This window comes from Colobus angolensis, unplaced genomic scaffold (genome assembly GCF_000951035.1).
Source record: "Colobus angolensis palliatus isolate OR3802 unplaced genomic scaffold, Cang.pa_1.0 Scaffold57, whole genome shotgun sequence".
In the NCBI taxonomy this organism is placed as follows: Eukaryota; Metazoa; Chordata; class Mammalia; order Primates; family Cercopithecidae; genus Colobus; species Colobus angolensis.
This window is the reverse complement of record NW_012119265.1, coordinates 632,003-652,414: the sequence shown is the minus strand read 5'-3', so window position 1 is coordinate 652,414 and position 20,412 is coordinate 632,003. Positions and strand designations below refer to the sequence as shown.

Sequence of the window (20,412 nt, the reverse complement as noted above, 5' to 3'; positions counted from 1 at the left end):
CAAGATCAGCACCATAATCACAAGGGTATCTTATGAGGATGTCTCTAGTGACCAACTCACTTGGCCCCTGCACACCCAGTTTTCCTCTGTGTAAACTGGAATGCTGTTGCTTCTTCTATCTGTTGGAGGTTTTAAAGATACGACCTGGTTTCTAGATAGCTTTGTAATCCCAGGTTGCATTAATAGAAACATAATATCCAGATTAAGCCAGGAACTGAAATATCAGCATTCAGTATTGGTAAGACTGGTTTAGAATTACCGGTGTTTGGTTCTGGCCCACTGTTTTTAGATGGGCATTGATAACTTGGATAAGATCTGGAGGAGGGCACCAAAATGGTGAGGTGTCATATGCCCTGTTGTCTTTCTGTCTCTCTTGTTCCTCTGGTTTTTTTTTTTTTTTTTTTTTTGAGACAGAGTCTCACTCTGTTGCCCAAGCTGGAGTGCAGTGGCGCGATCTCGGCTCACTGCAAGCTCTGCCTCCTGGGTTCACGCCATTCTCCTGCCTCAGCCTCCTGAGTAGCTGGGACTACAGGCACCTACCACCACGCCCAGCTAATTTTTTGTATTTTTAGTAGAGACGGGGTTTCACTGTGTTAGCCAGGATGGTCTTGATCTCCTGACCTCGTGATCCATCCGCCTCAGTCTCCCAACATGCTGGGATTACAGGCGTGAGCCACCACGCCTGGCCTCCTCTCTCTTTTATACTTACTCGTTACTCTACATTCTCCCATGTGTACCAATCTTCACTGCATTCTATGAAATGCAAATTCGTCCCATTTGTGTATTGTCATTTTTCTTGACAGTTACTCAGAGTTAATGAATATATAGCATCACCCCTAGCACCCACCACCACCACTGAGAATCAGAAATAAGAGCCAGGTGTGTGTAAAGAGGTCAGAGGGGCCACTGAATGGGCATCTAAGATGATACTAATACCTAACCTTATTAGGATTTATCACGTGCCATGAAATACATGGATCACCGAATTAAACCACTAAAATTGATCTTAAATAGTACATAGGTTTCATAAGAAATAAAAATATATCATTCGAGAAAATGCACTTACTTTTTTTTGTATAGTAACACAAAAGCTGCCAGGGGGAAAAAAGTAATTTTCTGAAATAAGTAATGCCCAATACATGGCCTTCGCCCATGTATAAATTAAAATGTTGCTTTTGTGAATTGCTAAAATAATACTTCCTTCCATAGAATGTATTTTAGGTCATCAAAATGACTTGTAAATTTAAAAATCAATTATAGTGCTGTTAGGTGATTGAGAGGAAAGCCAATGGAGTGAGTGTTTGATGAAGGCAGAAGAGAGGCATCAAATATTCAGGTTGTAACAGAGCAAGTAAGAGTAGTCATTGCAAGTCAACATGAATGAAATAATCATTTATAGAGAGGAATGCATCTCTCTCTGTAAATGGCTCAAGTAGTGGCTCTTCCCAAGTTCCAAAAACCATTAGATTTGGCTTAAGCTAAGTGAAATAAACAAAACTTGGCCTAAGTGAGAGCTAATTGTCTTCCCTTGCCTTTCAAAGTCACCAAATTCTAAACCGGAATGTACTGTTATTTCTTGGTTCAGATCAGAGCTGACCTGCCATTAGCATTAGGACAATCCCTCTCTCAAAGCGCACTGACGCTGAGGAGACAGAGATGCCGAAGTGTAACTGAATTACATGAGAGTGTAGTGATGTGAATCAGTTTTGCCCTCCCTCCTCCGGATTCGAGGCCTCTGCAAGCATCATAATTTGGAGTTGGAGCGGTTTCCAGAGTTTCGGTCTCGCTCTGGGTTGTCGCGGGTCCAACCCACTTTGTGATGAAGGTCTTCCAGAGTCATCTTACATCTTCTAAGCAAACTCAGATCGCAATCAGATTTTTGGAGATTCAAGGCCACAATTTAGCACCAGAATTTTTCAGTTCTTTCTTGGAAAAGATGACCAGGGCCACACTGAACCATTTAGGAACAACTCAGCTCAGAGCAGACAGCTTGGTCCATCCCGTATCCAGACACCTAAACTTAGGGCTGGCATGCTGCAGGGAATCCCAACTATAGTTTCTTTCTCCCTTTTCATTCTGACTACTGGGGGCAAAGAATAAAGTCTAGATCTTCTTTTATCACAATTCAGTTCTGTAATATATCAGGCTAAGTAAATTCTATTGTTTTATTTAACTTGATAATGAATCAGTAACTTAGGTATATCTGATGTGGTAAGATTTTTAGAAAGGGAATATTTACATAGCTAATTTTAGTAATTTTTTTCTAAGTTACCTTTAAATTGCCATTAATAGGAGGTAATGACTATTACAGAGGATTTTTACTTTCAACTCCTTCTACATATATTTTGGTGTAAATGAGATACCAGCACAGTGCATGGAACAGGAGTACATGAGGAAAACAAAGTTCTACAAATATACCAGTGCTTAAATAAGTGGCTTAAATTCTTATACTTTGGCCTCCAGAGTGAATCATTTTGTTCCTGCTAGTGATATTATGTCCAATTTTGTGTTTTTATTTTCAGTTCTCAGGCATTATTCTGGGATTTTAGGGGGAGGGGTAAGGTGGAGTGAAAAATTGTAGTTGACATTTTCATCTGGAGAAAAACAAGTCATCTGATAAAAGGAATCAATCTTCTAGATTCAAAGCAACTTCAGAATTTTATGTTTAGGAATTACCCATGGGCCTAATTAGTCCCATTTAGAATAATTTCTTAACTTTAGAATGCCTGGTGGACAGGGAAGATTTATTTACATGTCGAGATTTTAGTTAAATTTTGCCTGGCTTGTTTAAATTTGTAGAAAAGCAAACCACTTATTTATTCTTCTTAAGAGCTGATTTGACGTAGATTGTTTGTATCAAAATACACTGATGCCTAGATTGGTTTGAAATCATTCTAAGTGATCGTCTAGTTCTATAACTGCTTAAAGGAAATAGTTTTGGTAAACAACTCAATGAGACTTTGGAGAAAACAAGCATCTCTCTCTTCTTCTTCTTCTTCTTCTTCTTCTTTTTTTTTAAGGAGTGGCTATCCAATAATAACACTATGTAAAAAATAAGATGGTTCTACTATTTTAAGGATCATACTGGAAGGGTAAAAACTGGAGGAAAAAAATATCTTCTCATACCAAGTATTATAATGAATATTTTAAACTCTAATTTGCAACCACACTTTTAAAACCTGGCAACCACACTTTACAAATCTGACAAATTAAATATAATTTTTTCACTTTGATCTCATTTAAATGGTACTATGTTTATATTAATTGCAAAATGTTATTTGAGGGACTTCATAAAATACTACTCCATTTTCAAATTTTTGTTTTATAGTTTATTTTTGTAACATTTCAGATGAGTTTACACAGTAACTATGATTAAACAGTGCAAATTCACTGAAATATTTTGATGCTGAGTTTACATTTACATGCCAAACATTTAGAAATACATTAAGATATGACTCACTGCTACATGGTTTCCCATATAAGATGAGTCAAACCATGTTCCCTAAATAAAGTATAGACAGATGAATTTTGGTACAACACAGTCGTCTTACAAAGTCTATTTTACTCATGGCCCCAATATCAACATTAAAAGCATTCCAGTATATCTGAAGAACGAACCAAATTTTTCCGTTTTTCATCCTAATATCTGGCTTCCTACATGGCCACGTATATCCTCCCCCAGAAATAGGATAAAGAGTATTAATGAGAATTAACTGTCTTGAGACATTTCTATTATTTCTTGTTGAGAGAACCATTCCTAAAGTCTTTTTGATCACTATTAGCATATGCATGTTATAAAATAAATAACCTGACAACTTGACCTGTAGTTCCAGGAGGATGAATAAACAAAACTGATGTTAACTGACTGAGTCCACTCTTGTAAGAATAGTACTGTAGTGACTCCCACATACACAAACATCACAGTAAACAGTGCTTATGATTTTCAACTTCATTGTTCAAATAAAGTGTTCACTAAGTGATCACAACACAGCAGGCTTGGTTGCTTCCACATATCGACTTCCTAGAGACTACATATGAAGTTTAATCTGGTCTGGCTGTACGCTCCACATTTATAACGGTAGTAGCAAGATTAAAATAGAAAATACAGTCACTGTTTGGGGTTTCAAACAAATTACAAAACCACATGCTTTGTCATTCAACAGGAAAGCTTAAATCAAAAGGCAACTGGATCTTCAGTGCAGTCGATTGTTCCTCCAAAGGCCAAGTACTATACTCACTGAGGGTAGGTTTTGTAGCTCCTTCTGACACTTTACATGAAGTGTCTTGTCAGCAGGTCTGTAGCCTTGACCACAGCTTAAATGTTTGTATACTCCTTTTTATTAGGGCAGCTTCATTTTGTTTACACAGTTTTCATTTCTCCAAGGAACAATTTCAAAATGATCTTCCAGATGCTATATAACTAAGAACTTTTAAACTACTGACCTCAAAGGTCAGCCTGTTTACTGGCATCTGACTGTGTAGAACAGGAAGTTTGTATTGTATCTTGTGTTCTTAATGAAATCCGACAACAGAGGACTGAACGCATTAGTCTCAGCACAGGAGGCCTAAGGATGGCAAAGACCCAAGGGTCAATTATTGAATTAATTGATAAAAACCTAAGAGCTTGGAGGTCCCACTTTTCCTTTCTGGAAAAGGTTTCATTCATATATGCAAAAATCTGTAAGAAGCAAAGGGGGGAAAATGATGTTAGTTTTACATCGTAGCAGTAGACAGGCTTAGATCCTATGTTATGTCTTGAGATTTAAAAGCAAAACCATGTTTTGTCAGTGGTAGTGGTGGGGAACGAAAGGTGGGTGGTGGGAATCTCACCTTTCTTCCTCATGTAAACTGTAACATAATGAATGTATTTTTTCCCTTTGAACTCAATGAAAGCAAGCATGTTCTCTGTGGAATGCAATTAACATTAACACTATGCACAATGTTCTGGTGTCACTGGGAATGGACAGAAATAAACTTTTCTTGTCACCTAGAATAGAATCTTTTAATAATATAAATAATAATGATAATATTAGTAGCTCCAATGTATCAATAACCTAATATATGTGTCATGAATTGTTCTGGGTACTGACCCTGCTTTATCTCTACTCCTTAGAGAAACTCTGAAACTTAGAGATGGTCTCTTTTTAACAGATAGGGAAGTGAACTTCAGGAAAATTAATAACATGTTACATTTACTTCCAAATACTAAATCTAATGATCGCAATTCAGTGAGACAGGGTCTGCAATGGAACACCCTCAGGGGGAGTATGAGGCCATTGGACTGGGTTTGAATCCTAGCTCTGTATATAGTTTGGGACCAATGGCAAGATATTAATAATGCACCTTTCTTCCTCAGTTTTGACATCTTTGAAATGGGTGATAGTAATAACACACCCACTTCACAGAGTTGCTGAAAGGATGATAGGAAGTGATATGTGTAAGCTACTTAAATCAGTGCTCACATCCTAAGTGCTCCACAGTGTTCATTGTTATTATCTCCATTTTACAAATGCAGACACTGGGGTATAGAAAATTAGATAATTTACTCAAGTACCCAGAACTGATTAGTGGCCAAATCAGGATGCAAATTCCAACTCTCCTGATGGTAGTGCAGTGCTCACTGTGTGCTACATGCGGGCCTGTATTAGCAAAGGCCCCAGAACAACGTCCTGAACACTGGAAAGCTGACACATCTTTACATGTGGACCAAACTGCTCTACCAGCTCTCAAACAATTTCTTAGATATTTAGGGAGCAACACAAATGTTTGGGCAGGTTGGAAGGAATGGAATAGTGCATCTTGATAAAGATCACACTTCCACAAAATTCCAGAAAAGAGGAAAACAAAGGTAGATCACACCTAGTCATTTAAAACCAGTGCTTTATAAGGCTCCAGGGTCTTTCTTACCAATGGCTTTAGAGACCTAGCCCCTCTTTTTTTCGCTCCCTTTCTGCAGAATAGGGAGCAGTTTGTTTCCTTTCTCCTAGTACTTACTCCGCAGGCATCTGGCAACTGGATATACAAAGCAAATTGCAGAGAGGGCAAAGGGTAGTCATCTTCAGTTTGTTTACGTTAGGACAAGGGCAGGAAGGTTTGGCAGCCATAGGTGTTTATGCTGGAGAATCTTGGCATAGGGAATGGAGAAAAGATTTGGCAGATGAGTGAGGAAAAAGAATTGATGGTAGGTTTCCCAGATTACAGAGAGAACGGGAAAGCTACGTGAGGAGATGCAATGGAGCAATAGTTTTCCTGTCAGTTAAACTATTTTGGATGAAAACTATACAGGCTGGTGTGTGAAAGGAGTGATTTGGAGGTAAGAAATTCAGGATAATGATGCACATAGGTCTATAGATTAAAACACATTAGTGATTACATATGCACACACACGTGTGCACGTGACGCATAACTGAGCACTCCGGTAGAAAGGGCCTGCAGCTGAGTTGACGATCTAGTTTAGCCAGAGAACATACTCACGCTGAATTGGCCAGTAGAGAAGTGCAGAAAAGGCATAGCCCTCTGGTGTTGCAGCTTCACACATTAAGATGAGTCAGGTTTTCAGGGGAGAATAACCCACATCAGAGTTCCTGAATGTCTTTAGAGCGTGACAGAATAATGAGAAGTGAAAAATGGTTGTAGAGGATGAAGCAATTCTGTACTGTTTCCTTTCCTTTTCACCTACTGTGCTGGGTAATTTTGAGAATTGCTTAAAATTTGCAGTTTGGGAGGTGACCAATATTTTGTAGAAGACAGCTTTTTTTTTTTTTTTTTTTTTTTGAGATGGAGTCTCTCTCTGTCACCCAGGATGGAGTACAGTGGTGTGATCTCGGCTCACTGCAACCTTTGCTCCTGGATTCAAGTGATTCTCCTGCCTCAGCCTCCTGAGTAGCTGGGATTACAGGCACCCACGACCACGCCTGGCTAATTTTTGTATTTTTAGCAGAGATGGGGTTTCACCTTGTTGGACAGGCTGGTCTTGAACTCCTGACCCCAAGATCTGCCTGCCTTGGCCTCCTGAAGTGCTGGGATTACAGGCGTGAGTCACTGCGCCCAGCCAGTTCCTTCTTTATACTTGGAGAAGAGACATACTTCAGTGACCCTCAAAATTCTTGATGTAAGTTTTGTCTTCTACCTCCCCATTTTTTTCTTTTGATTCTTGTCTTTTGCCTAGATTACTATATTTTTGATCTTATGGATAAGGATTTAAAAAAGCTGTAGTAAAATAAATATAACATAAAATTTACCATTTTGCCATTTTCAGCTATACATTAAATACATTTACATTGTGGTGCAATCATATTTTTTATATTTTCACTTTTCTGCATATTATGTTTTGACATCTTAAATTCTCCTTGGCCGGGAGAGACTGCCCCTCTAGGGGCTAATTTGTAGAGCTAGCAAAGAGTTAGGCTAGGAGCATATCTGTGATATACAGACTAACCTATCCAGGGCCAGAGCTCTTCTATCTAGCCCATACACCGAGAGGAAATATTTATTCTTCTGCTTTAATCATTCCAGTGCCAGGTATCAGGCAACTAGGGACCACCCCTATAGCTTAAAGCCTGCTGAAATTATTCCACCTAACCAACCCTAAACTGTTTACCCTGCTCTGCCTTTCTTGTGGAAACTCCAATAAAGTCTTGGCCCAGATCCTCCCCATCCTCCTGCCCCTCTGCCTCCTGACTGAAACCGATGCTTTTTCATGTGGCCCTGAGCGATCTGCCATGTCTGTGTTTTCCTGAACGTCTCCTGTGTCTCCTCTTGTGGATGCACTTGACTGCATCCACACAGAAGCACAAGGAACAGCAACCATCATTACCATCTCCAGAATTATTTTAATCATCCCAAATTGAAACTCTGTACCCATTAAACAGTAACTGCCCATTCTCCTCTCCCTCCAGCCGGTCCTGAGTTTTGAATTAAAGGATGTCACAAAGGATGTAAGATAATTAATAATATGTCAGTGATATTCAGCAATTCAGTTTCAGAGGTTGGTAGAAATTATCCATCTTTTTGTGTGCACGACCAATATATGAGAAAAATACCAAGTGCTAATCCCAACGAATCAGTGAATTTTAATTCCTTAGGGCAGGCTCCCTCTACAGGGCTTTGTTAAGAAGGTAGAGCCTTGTTGTGACATTTACAAAGTGGCACAGATGAGAATTAGTGCTATTTTAGCATTGTCATGTATAGAAGCAGCCTCCCATAGGAATCTTCATTTTGGCACTGACCAGGTACTATTCTTTTGAGCTACTTTTCTATCTTTAATGCAACTACAAAATGGGTTCAGAATTTTAGAGCAAATGAGGGCTTTTTATTTGGCTGATGATTTAAATCACCTGAGGAGCTTTAAAAATAGGTTGGGCACAGTGGCTCATACCTGTAATCCCAGCACTTTGGGAGGCTGAGGCAGGCAGGTCACCTGAGGTCAGAAGTTCAAGACCAGCCTGGCCAACATGGTGAAATTCCATCTCTACTAAAAAATACAAAAATTACCCAGGCGTGGTGGTGGGCACCTATAATCCCAGCTACTTGGGAGGCTGAGGGGAAGGATTGCTTGAACCTAGGAGGCGGAGGTTGCAGTGAGCCGAGATCGCACCACTGCACTTCAGCCTGGGTGACAGAGTGAGACTCTGTCTCAAAATACATACATATATACATACATACATACATACATACAAATATTCTGAGGCATTTCTCCCTTCCCCAGATGTTGTGGGAAGTCAGGGACCCTGAACAGAGGGACTGGCTGGAGCCGTGGCAGAGGAACATAAATTGTGAATATTTCATGGACATTCATCAGTTCTCAAATAATACTCTTATAATTTCTTACACCTGTCTTACTTTAATCTCTTAATCCTGTTATCTTCATAAGTTGAGGATGTACATCACCTCAGGACCACTATAATATCTGTGTTAACAGTATAAATTGATTGTAAAACATGTGTTTGAACAATATGAAATCAGTGCATCCTGAAAAAGAACAGAATAACAGTGATTTTCAGGGAACAAGGGAAGACAACCATAAGGTCTGACTGCCTGCAGGGTCAGGCAAAATAGAGCCATTTTTTTCTTGCAGAGAGCCTATAAATGGACATGCAAGTAGGGAAGATACTGCTAAATTCTTTTCCTAGCAAAGAATATTAATAATTAATACCCTGGGGAAGGAATGCATTCCGGGGGGAGGGCTATAAATGGCCGTGCTGGGTGTGTCTGTTTTATGCAGTTGAGATAAGGACTGAAATACACCCTCATCTCCTGCAGTACCCTCAGGTTTATTAGGGTGGGGAAAAAACCCCGCCCTGGTAAATTTGAGGTCAGACTGGTTCTCTGCTCTCGAACCCTGTTTTCTGTTGTTTACGATGTTTATCAAGACAATATGTGCACCACTGAACATAGACCCTTATCAGTAATTCTGCTTTTGCCCTTTGCCTTGTGATCTTTCTTGGACCCTTATCAGGAGTTTTTGATTTTGCCCTTGTCCTGTTTCCTCAGAAGCATGTGATCTTTGTTCTCCTTTTTGCCCTTTGAAGCATGTGATCTTTGTGACCTACTCCCTGTTCTTGCACCCCCTCCCCTTTTGAAATCCTTAATAATAACTTGCTGGTTTTGCAGCTCAGGTGGGCATCATGGTCCTCTCAATATGTGATGTCAACCCTGGCGGCCCAGCTGTAAAATTCCTCTCTTTGTACTCTTTCTCTTTATTTCTCAGCCAGCCAACACTTACGGAAAATAGAAAGAACATATGTTGAAATATTGGGGGTGCGTTCCCCCAGAACCCAGAGACTCTGACTTAATTAGTCTAGGCTGAGCCATGGGTATCAAGGTTTGCAAACTCCTCTAGGTAATTTTAATGTGCAGCCAGGGTGTGAGACATCCCTTTAGAACCTTATCTAAAATCGGGAATAGTTTAAAATTATTCATTTATCACACTTAAAAACAAAAGGCCCACTTAGGCCTAGTCACTCAAACAAAAGACTTTGAGCTTTCAGAATTCATTTCCTGATTATTAATATACAATCTGATTTTCCCTTGGAAATGGAATCCCCTAGAGATAGCAGCTAACATTTATTAAACACCTACTGTATGTTAGGCATGGTGCCAAGCAATTTATAAGGCATATTTTGTTTAATATTTACACAAACCTACAAAGTATTATTATTCCAATGTTAGAAGGAAATGAAGGGTTAGAAGATCAATTACTTTGCATAGAATTACAGTCTGGGTAAGTAGAGAAAATGTGGAGTCAAACTGAATCCATGGGACATCAAACTTTGCTTTCAGCCGCTACATACTCTGCTGCCGTCTATATAAAAAGCCTGTAATGTAAAGCTTCGCATGAAATTCACAAATGTCTGACCACATTATGGGTTTGGAGGAGATTTCTCTTCAAAGATGTCACAAAGGTTTATGGATATCATGGTTCCTGTTTATGGACTGAAAAGCCATGGCTGTTGCTAAGTAGCTACTTAGCTTTCACTGGGACTTCTTTTTCCTCCACACTTTTCCACAGTTAAATTGCAAGCATAGATTGTTATATGGTTATCTGCCTTCTGAAAGACACTAAGATGTCCTGACTATAGACTTTGCCTAATTTATTCTTTAAAAAAAATTTTGTGGGGAGATTATTTTTCAGGTATATGATGCTTTAATGAAATTCCTTTGCCCGAATCACAGGTGCTTTGTGGTAGAGGGAAACAGAAGCCTATTTTCCTTCAGTAGGAAAAACCAGATCCATGTGGCTCCAGGACTAGAGTGTCCTTTGCTTTGTGCTTCTCAGAACTGGAAACAAAAAAGGAGCAAATGCTAAGGTTTAGACTTCTGGGCCTATTTATTCCAAGATGGTGGCTCTTAACTCTCTGACAAACTGATGGACACTACGAACCATCTACCCACGACTCATACAAACATATAAACATAAACTCATATAAACATTTTTGCAAATGATTTCAGGCATAAAACCCATGCACTTTCCATGCAGCACAGGTTATGGACCCTGCTCTAGAGGAACTTTCAGCCTTTTCTAAATGTATTTACAGGATCCCTGGCCCTTCCCATCACATATATGTCTCAGCTGCAAGGTTCTTAGGTTTAGTTTTTTGTTAGGGGCAGTTTTAGGTAGCAAAATATTCTCAGAAAAATGGAGCTTAGTATACCTTGATAATGTAAACTGAGGCACAATGGACTTGAGCTCAATATAAGGACAGGGAGTAGAGGGTCAGAAACTTCAAAATAGGTCAGGAGAAGCCAACTGAGCAGACCAAGTTGCAGATTAACTGGGTCTTAAGCTTCTAGCTGGAAAGAGACCTGTTGATTGCCTTCCCGAAACACTGTCTCACCATTTCTATTCTTTTTTTAAACTTAACACTGTGATTGGTTTTTGATATGCCAAAGAAGAAATATACCATCTCCAGAAGCTGTTTCTCTTTAAGCTGAGAACCTGGCCTAAACCATCTGAGATAGCAGTGAGGACCCACTTGACCAAAGGTGTGGACATAATGCACAAATTCTCTTTTGGGGAAAGAAATAAGGTTCTTTCTGTTTACATTTTTAAAACCAGTGTAATTGTGTCTTTATTCAAATCAGTATTCATAATATCAAGTGGCAAAGGAGAAAAGACGTCAAGTGAAAACACTCATATAGAGGAACTTTCTCTTAAAAGATCATGTGTATTAAAACTGTCTCATCTATCCCCGAACACATCATTAATGATGTTTAAATGATAAAGGGCCTTCCAGTTGTTTACGGACATTAACTTAAACTATCACCAGGCAAAGTTCATTGTGGTTATACTTAGAGATGTCTGGAGTTCTTTTTCATTCCTACCAGAATTGTTATATTTTGCATGTATGTAATCTACCAATGTTATATCAGCTTTTCAACTCCCATTCATGTTATATTTTACATAATGAGTACCACAAATGAACAAGAAACTCTAGTACTGTTTACTGGAGTTTGTTTTGTATTGCCAAGATCAGATTTCCACTAATCAGATTTACCTAGAAGTTATAACCCTAAATAACTTCTAAAATTGGAGAACTTTTAGTATGAGTCAATGGTTTACTCTTAAAATTTCAGAACTGAATAAAAATGCCTAAGCACTTTATCCTCATGGCATGTGGAAAACAGTTTAAAATGGCCAGAAGCTATCCACAATTAGAAAAGTGGCGAGAAAGGGGCTTGATATGAGTTGGATATGAAGACACAACCAGTATCTGAGGCAAGAATAGAGATCTCATATATTTCCTGTGTTCTGTTCCATTTCAGGAAGAGAGTTTCTATTTATCTCTGTAAAATGATGGCAATAGCTGATTAACATAAGGAGGAATTTATTAATTTATACAATATCCCTTTAGTGAATAAACAGTTTGGAATATGTTGTTGGTTCCATGCAGAATTTCATATTGGGCAGCCAAAACAATGTCATTTCCCAAATACCACATGGTTTTTGATCACTTAAGAGATGTTTTATTTGTTCTGATGAGAGATTTTATGTGAGGGATAATCTGATTATTTCTTAATTTAGACCAGCATTTATTTACATTAGCCAATCTCCTAGAATCTGAGTCTCAGCTTTTTGTTTCATAGGTCTGTGGAGAAAAGAAAGGGAACCACATAAGTGGTCCCGGCTCAGCTCCCTTGAGCTGATGTGAAGAAAAAAGGTCCTTGCCATTTTATTTTTAAAGCTAACTAGTTGGAATTAAGAGGCAAAGTGTTCAGATATTTATAACAGTCTGACAGCTCTTTTATGAAATCTTAGTTAATCTTCTCATCTGTTACCCCTGAAATGAATACTTTCTCTTGGATAGTGTTGTGGTTAGGTTAATTGGCTCAGTGCTTAAACTGCCTAGCTTTGAATCCCAGTTCCACCACCCATTAGCTGTGGGACACAGGGTGAGTCATTTGCCTCGTCTGTACAATAGAAATCATCATACTATTTCCTATGGTGTTGTGAAGATAATGGGTTAATGCAAAAGTTAGCATTCAAAAGTCTTATTTTGTGGCTGATAATAATGATACATGAGGTTGAATTGGACTTCACTTGAAGGGACTGGGCCTTTAAAAAAATTTACAGTTTTACTTCCAAAATTTTGGAAGCCCTAGACTGGCATCTTTGGAGGAAGCAGTAATTCCAACCTGCCCAAACCTTGGGACAATGGCTGACCTTAGTAGTTTCAGGTTTCTGAATTCCCCCATTCCCCTCCTCTGTCCACTACTGGAGTGCTGTGGAATAGACTGGTGTCCCACTGGGTACAGCTGTCCTTCTTGTTGCCAGTGGTTTCGTCCACTTTAGAGGGACATAGAAAGCATCTTGTTATCCTGAGGAAGGAGTGGGAAGAGATAAAGTAGATTGCTACTATTTTCTGGGATACAAAGGAGAAACTTACTTGGAATAGCTTATTAATAATTATTTTACATAACTAATATTTTGAATTGATAATATTTTAGATATATTGGGTTAAATAAAGTATATAATTCAATTAATTTTCTCTGTTTCTTTTTACTTTTTGTTGTATGACTACTAGAAAATTTAAAATTCCGTTTGTGGCTTGCATTTGTGGTTCACACTGTATTTCTATCAGATCACGTGCACTCCGTTAGAGAAGCAGAAACACTTCTGAAGGCAACCATAAACCTTTGCTTCTAGAGCCCCCTGTCAGGACATGTGGAAATGATTCCTGCTTCAGGTGTGAGATTGGTATAGGCCACTTCTGACCACAATTTTAGTGTAGGCCAAGTAGAAGAAAAGGACTTGGAGGAAAAAGCAACTTCCCCTGGAGGCACATGCCAAGGATTCTGGACAGCAGAATGTATGAACCAAACAGTAGCCATGAGCTTGAATTTTCAGATAAGCCCTTCAAGAAATAACTTAAAATCAAGATAGTACAGCATTTCGTAAAGCTTAAAGTGCTATGTAAGTGAAATATACTAGCAATTATTCCCAATAATCTATTGACAAAATAAAAGCCATCAGTGGTCAATATAAATTTTCTTATTAAGAGGTGACAATGCTTCACATTTCCATTTTGTGTCGAGTTCATCTGGATATGGTGTCATGGTAGTTCCAAGAACAGAAGTCAGGGAGGCTGCCTTTCTGATTATTTTCACACTAAGATTTTCTCCGGCTCTTTGGGAATCTTTGCCATGAATATATGCAGAAGCAAAAGGAATTTGCTGATAGTGTCAATGCTTACGGGTGGCTTGGGGGAGCAAAAGCCCCTTCATAGTCTCCATCTGGCCCCGCTAAGCCATAAACAGGAAATAGAAATAAAAACACAGCTTCAAAGCAAAGCTCCTACTCCCTCAACACCTTTTAGCCAGACTTCTGTCACTAAGCCCCTTCTGTCTGGCAACTCTGGAGCAGCCCTTGGCCTAATATTAACTGAGGGAGGGAAAACAATTTCTATATCTATATCTATATCCACACACATGTATTTGAATTTACAAAAACATATGGCAGTGATGGAGTTCTCATGGTAAAAGGCCTATTTACATGAAAACAGGGCAACCTGTTGGAAACCACTGCCTTTATTTTAAAAAATACAGTTTAGGCAATGGGTCAGTCATGGTCAAAGAGGAGACCTTTTTCCTCTTGCTCATGTAGGAAAGAGACTAAAAATCATTTTCACAAGTGTGTTATCACCCCAAACCCATTCCTAGGCTATTTAAGTAGCTGATGGTGGGGGATATTTTTATAAATATACTCACAAATGACAGATAAAACCCTCAGAACTGATATCTTAACTCCCACCACCCTAAGACAGTCTTTCAGGAATAGTTTCTGATCCCCGAGCTGAATGCAAAGCTGTTTAATGGAACTTGAAATGCTTCCTTTCATACATATATGTTCTGCATCCTAGCCCTGACCTTCAAAAGCCGATTTAGCTCCTAACATAATCAAAAGCTCCTACTAGTAAAATAAATCAAAAGCGTGTAAGCCGTGTGGATTTCTACATCACAGCGTTTCTGTTGCATAAACTCCCCTGCTCAGAGTGGTATGGGAGATGCAGCCTCCCACAGTCCGACTTCATTTTATAAGAGGGCGTCTTTGAATATTCCATCTCATTCCCTCAAAGCAACCAATTCAGAACAGTTTCTGCCCTGACAGAGGATAGGGTAGAAGGGTCAGGACAGTGAGGACCAGGGAGAAGAGAACATAGCTAAGAAAGGGAATTAGGCCGGGCGCGGTGGCTCAAGCCTGTAATCCCAGCACTTTGGGAGGCCGAGACGGGTGGATCACGAGGTCAGGAGATCGAGACCATCCTGGCTAACATGGTGAAACCCCGTCTCTACTAAAAAATACAAAAAAAAAAACTAGCCGGGCGAGGTGGCGGGCGCCTGTAGTCCCAGCTACTCGGGAGGCTGAGGCAGGAGAATGGCGTGAACCCGGGAGGCGGAGCTTGCAGTGAGCTGAGATCCGGCCACTGCACTCCAGCCTGGGTGACAGAGTAAGACTCCGTCTCAAAAAAAAAAAAAAAAAAGAAAGGGAATTAACTGGGCTGGGGAGGAGAGAATCATATTCAGGCTTTTGGGACCCTGTGTCCCTTCCCATCCCTGAGGATGAGCACATGAAGATATAAGAAGCAGTAATGGAGGCAGTAGATAGGATAAAGTTACTTCTCCTCCAGCTTTTACAGGTCAGACCTGTTAATAGTAGGCCCTGCCCATCTCTTTTATTTTCTCCAAGATTGTGGCAGGTGGAAGTCACTATTAACTGCTTTGATGCTGCAGCAGCAGTCTAACTCTTCTGAAGATTAGGAAGTGAAGTTACCACAGCTCCCAATTCCTAGCCCCTGTAAGAGGCCAGCACATTCTCGGACATTTTCCAGGCTCAGCTAAAAAGTTACACTTCAGGAGACTTGAACTCACAGCCTCATATCATTTAGCAGTTAGTTAGCATAAACTAACTGCTAAAGTTGCCCCAAATCAAGGCAGCATGATGCCAGGACTTGATCTCTTGTCCTTCAGTCCCCCAGGTAGCCCCACTCTTCCCTTCCTGAGATGGACCAGCCATTCCTGCATGTTGCTTTGTGCTCAAGTGCCTGACTGTAAGCTGAAGGACATCTATGTGTATTTCTGACAGTGACATTAAGAGGGTGTTTTGCAAGATATTACAAATGCTTAGCAAGGTGTTCCTCCAAGTATTTCCTCTAGTTATCATTATGGTTTTATAAACTTTCATGGCCACAAAGAGTTACATTCAAATATATAAATTGGGAAACCTATAAACTAGATGTTTGTTGGACTTTTAGGACTAATAACAAATGCTCTAAATTTCTGCATCAGGGACCTTTCCCATCTGGGACCATTTTCAATGGCAGCTGGATTGTTATGGGTTGGGTACTACATTTTGCCCTGGCAGGAACAGAAGGCAAGCATGGAGAACTAGTGGAGAACAGTGGGTGAGAGGTACAGGGCAGCAAACTGCAGCTCTAGGTCATCAGGTTGGAACGGTGACAGCCATCCGAAGGTGGAAAGGGCTGCCTCTTTCTCAATTACTAAGCCAAGATAGGCAACGGCGAGACAGGGACATCGCACAGGGCTAGGATGAGATTGGCTGGCTTAGCTGAGGCCCAGGACTCCCTTTCGGACGCTCTGTATTACCGTATATGAAACTCTAGCCTAGCAACGCCCAGAAGCCAGGATTGAGGGAGGAAGGAAGTGGATTAAAGAGGAGGGGAAGCGAGTGGGGAAGGCTACAGATCTTTACAAATTAGGACATATTTTCACAAGTTGCAAAAAGTTTGTAGGGTGGTGGAAAGGGTGGAGGCGTCAGGGGAGAGCATGAGAAGGCTGAGCAGAGCCAGGCTGTGGAAACGTAGGGAGTGACTTACCGTGAAAGGCAAGGAGCAGACGGCGAAGGTGATGGTCATAATAGCCAGGAGAATGAGGTGGTCCGTCTCCTCCGCCATGGACACCCTTTCCCCTCTCCTGCGGGCCCCGGGGCCGCCCCGGCCACTGCCTAAGGAAGGTCCACAGCGGCTTCTCCGACTTCGGCGGTGCATGCGGATGAGGTTGAGAATGACACTGAAGTTGCAGGCGAGCACCGCGACGATGAGAAGCAGCAGCAGAGTGGCGTACAGCTGCAGGTAAGCGGTCCGCCCGTGCCGGATGAAGCACCAGGTTCCGGGGCAGTACTGGACGTACTGCCCGTAGTCCAGCAGCGGCAGTGAGCAGAAGAGCAGGGAGACGGCATAGATGGCGGGCAGCACGGCCAGGCCCCCGGAGCGCGAGACGCGGCGCTGGTAGAAGTAGGGGTGCCCGATGGAGAGGTAGCGCTCCAGGGCCATGGCGAAGAGCATGAGCATCGTGGCCAGGCTGAAGAAGGTCATGGTGAAAGCGAAGTAGGTGCACGCGCGGCTCTCGGGCGCCAGTGCCACCAGGGTCTGGTTCCGCGCGTAAGAAGCTAGTACCACCGGGCTGATGAGGCAGGTCCCGAGCAGGTCGGTGAACACCAGCTCGGTCACCAGCACGTGGAACAAGGAGAGGGAGCTCCTGCGGCTGGCGCTGCACCCCGCGTCCCCCCGCCAGCGGCGCGCCAGCAGCGCCAGTGCTATGAGGTTCCCCAGCACCCCGGCCGAGAACATCACGGAGCTGATGGCTGGGCTTTCGCCCGGGGGAAGCCACTGTCGCGTCTCGCAGTCCTCAGGCCGGGAGTCATTGGAGGCATTGCCCATGGTGGGGTGCCTGGAAAAGAGATGTGCCCGCCTCTCCCGGCCTTTACCTGGGAGGAAGACGGTCTGAGAGCCGGAGCGTTCCGAGACTCAGAGGTAAAAGGGGAGGGACCGAAATCCAGAGCCCCCTTCCCGCACCCAGCGCGCCGACGGCGGCTTGCCCTGGGTCTCCTGCCGCGCGCCGAGTGGCGGCTCGGCTGCTGCATCCGAGCGGCGCTCGAGGATCCCGCGCCTACCCGCGCAGGCCAAGGCCGGGAGCCAGAGCCTAGGGGAGCCGTCGTCTCCGCCCCTACACCGTCGGGGGGCGGGCCCAGGAGTGCTGGCCAGGCCTTGCAAGTGCGAGTGTCCGCGAGCTGCCGGGCAGACAGGACGCGTCACACTGGTGGGGGCGTTCCGAGTGCCTGGGGCGCGCCGGCGGGGATGGAGAGAAGGCGTCTGAACACCCGCTGGGCGCGGCACTGGGCAGAGGCGCGCGTGTTGCCGGTGTACTGGAGCTGTCCTCAACCGGCCGGAGAGGCATTTCTCGCTTCCTCGGCAGCGGGTACTCGAAGCGCACGGCAGTCTGACCTCGGCTGGGAAGCATTAAGCCCCAGCAGCGGGCTGGGAGGGAGTGCAGGAGCACTTGCGGGGTTGGCGCAGAATGCACAGAAGATCGGGGCAAAGAGCAAAGCAAAGAGACTCACCAAACAACGAAGTTAGGAGAATCCAATCCCATGAAATGAGCGGAACAAGGGAATAACAGTCCAAAGGCAGCTTGAAGTAAAACCAAAATGTTTTGCTTTGTTTTTTACCATTCCCAGGAAGATACACTAAAAGGTTGGGACAAAATTTGGGAGGAAGTGTAAAGCAAGTGTGTCCATCCAAGGAATCAAACCACGCAATGAGCACCACCGAGCGGCCTGTTGCACTGCCCCTTTGATTCGGTTACTAGCATTTCACCTTTTCCTATGTCAACAGCATAACGGATAACCACTTGGTTAAGCAACCATCAAAGAAAAAAAAAGAATGTTTCTTGTAATTGTACAGAATTGTGTTTGTGGATACATGAAAACCATTGCACATCACTGTTCTGTCCTTAAGCTCAGCTCTGTAAGAAAATGTTGATATTTTGTTTAGCCGTTTATCTTTACATGTTCTATTAACCACGTAGTATCCCTCCAGAAAGACTCGGTCCTGGCAAAGTGTATTGGTAAGTGGGCAGTTTCAGACTGGAGCTGACAGTAATGGTTTCCTACCACATGTTGTCATAATTGCATAGTCGTGAAAATGAGCCGATACTTAAAACAAAACAAAATCGGCCGGGCGCGGTGGCTCAAGCCTGTAATCCCAGCACTTTGGGAGGCCGAGACGGGCGGATCATGAGGTCAGGAGATCGAGACCATCCTGGCTAATCCGGTGAAACCCCGTCTCTACTAAAAAAATACAAAAAACTAGCCGGGCGAGGTGGCGGGCGCCTGTAGTCCCAGCTACTCGGGAGGCTGAGGCAGGAGAATGGCGTAAACCCGGGAGGCGGAGCTTGCAGTGAGCCGAGATTGCGCCACTGCACTCCAGCCTGGGCGACAGAGCAAGACTCCGTCTCAAAAAAAAAAAAAAAAAAAAACAACAAAAAAACAAAATCCAGTTTGGCAGACAACATGGGTAATTGTGTTCTGTAAGAAATCACATTCACTTGGGGAAGGGAGGCCAACTGGGAAGTGAAGGGTCTGATCTGCCTAGGGAACTGGCAAGAAAGACAGTCATCACGTGGGAGGAAGCAAATTGCCTGCTGAAGAACCTATCTTGCTATAACCTGCTTACTCTCCATGAATATTTTTTGCCAACTTTGATGATTCTGGTCTGGGGATTGGAATGTGGAGTGGGGTGTCCCACTAGGACAAGCATAATTTACTGGATCGCTTGCAAAGGTTACAGGCCTGTTTTCACGTATCGGCAGCCACTACCTCAATCCCTAAACTTCTTATGGCATGGATTGCTAGGAAAGAGGATCTTAACTCCTACAGTTTTTCTTTCAAGCTATAAACTCTGCAGGTCAGTAACAACTTATCACCAATCTTTGCCTCCATCTCTGACTATTCCCCTACTCCAACTTTCCCCCCCATCTCACCCCAAGCAATGGGGAAACATCAAACTTAAATCAGAAGTATTTCTTAATAGGAAAACACTATGAGTCTTGTTTATAGCATTCTGCACTGCAGTTTTACTATTAAATAAGGGATTTTTAGATTCACTAAATTTGCACAGTGCTTATTTCCAAATATATTTATACCTTTTTAATTTTCATAAGGCCCCTCACAACAAAAACCTACTATGGAACCTTTCCTATGTATTTGTCTCTAGCTTTTCTTTGGATGGGTACCTGGTGGCAGGCCGGCCCCTGATTTTTATGAATACCAGAGCAAGAGTGCAATTGAAGATCCTCCCCCAGGCCCCTGCCCCCTTGTCTTCCTAACCCCTGACTCAGTGTTGCACCACAAGGAGTCTTGCACAGAAATATGTGGACAGTATACTTCTTGATAACCAAGCTCTCTCCCAAAAGCCACCTCGGTCCTGGGAATGTGTACCTCAAACATGCAGTTGACCCTTGATTGGATGGACCTAGGGAAGATGCCTGATCAAGCCCTGGAAGCAAGTTATGGGACCAATATCTGAGCAGGAAATTTCATGATCTCAGGTACCTGGAAGGTGGTCTAGAATGGAGGGTGAATGGGGTCTGGGTGAGTAGTGCCCTGAGGGGGTCTCA

General features: G+C 42.4%; 1 protein-coding gene across 1 annotated transcript; it reads right to left on the bottom strand.

Moving 5' to 3' along the window:
* Positions 1-3,306: 3,306 nt before the first annotated feature.
* On the bottom strand, positions 3,307-17,926 carry PTGER2 (prostaglandin E receptor 2 (subtype EP2), 53kDa). The gene is made up of 2 exons (XM_011961802.1): positions 16,833-17,926; positions 3,307-4,678 (listed from the first exon to the last, which is right to left on the bottom strand). Exons 1-2 carry the CDS (start codon positions 17,673-17,675, stop codon positions 4,445-4,447), a joined length of 1,077 nt encoding a protein of 358 aa, XP_011817192.1. The 5' UTR covers positions 17,676-17,926; the 3' UTR covers positions 3,307-4,444.
* Positions 17,927-20,412: the final 2,486 nt, after the last annotated feature.

Excerpts from the sequence above, each read along its gene's own strand:
- PTGER2 (XM_011961802.1), bottom strand. The coding sequence starts at position 17,675 with ATGGGCAATGCCTCCAATGACTCCCGGCCTGAGGACTGCGAGACGCGA. Across the intron at positions 4,679-16,832 it reads TCTGCTCCTTGCCTTTCACG|ATTTTTGCATATATGAATGA; the intron begins GTAAGTCACTCC and ends TGCTTCTTACAG.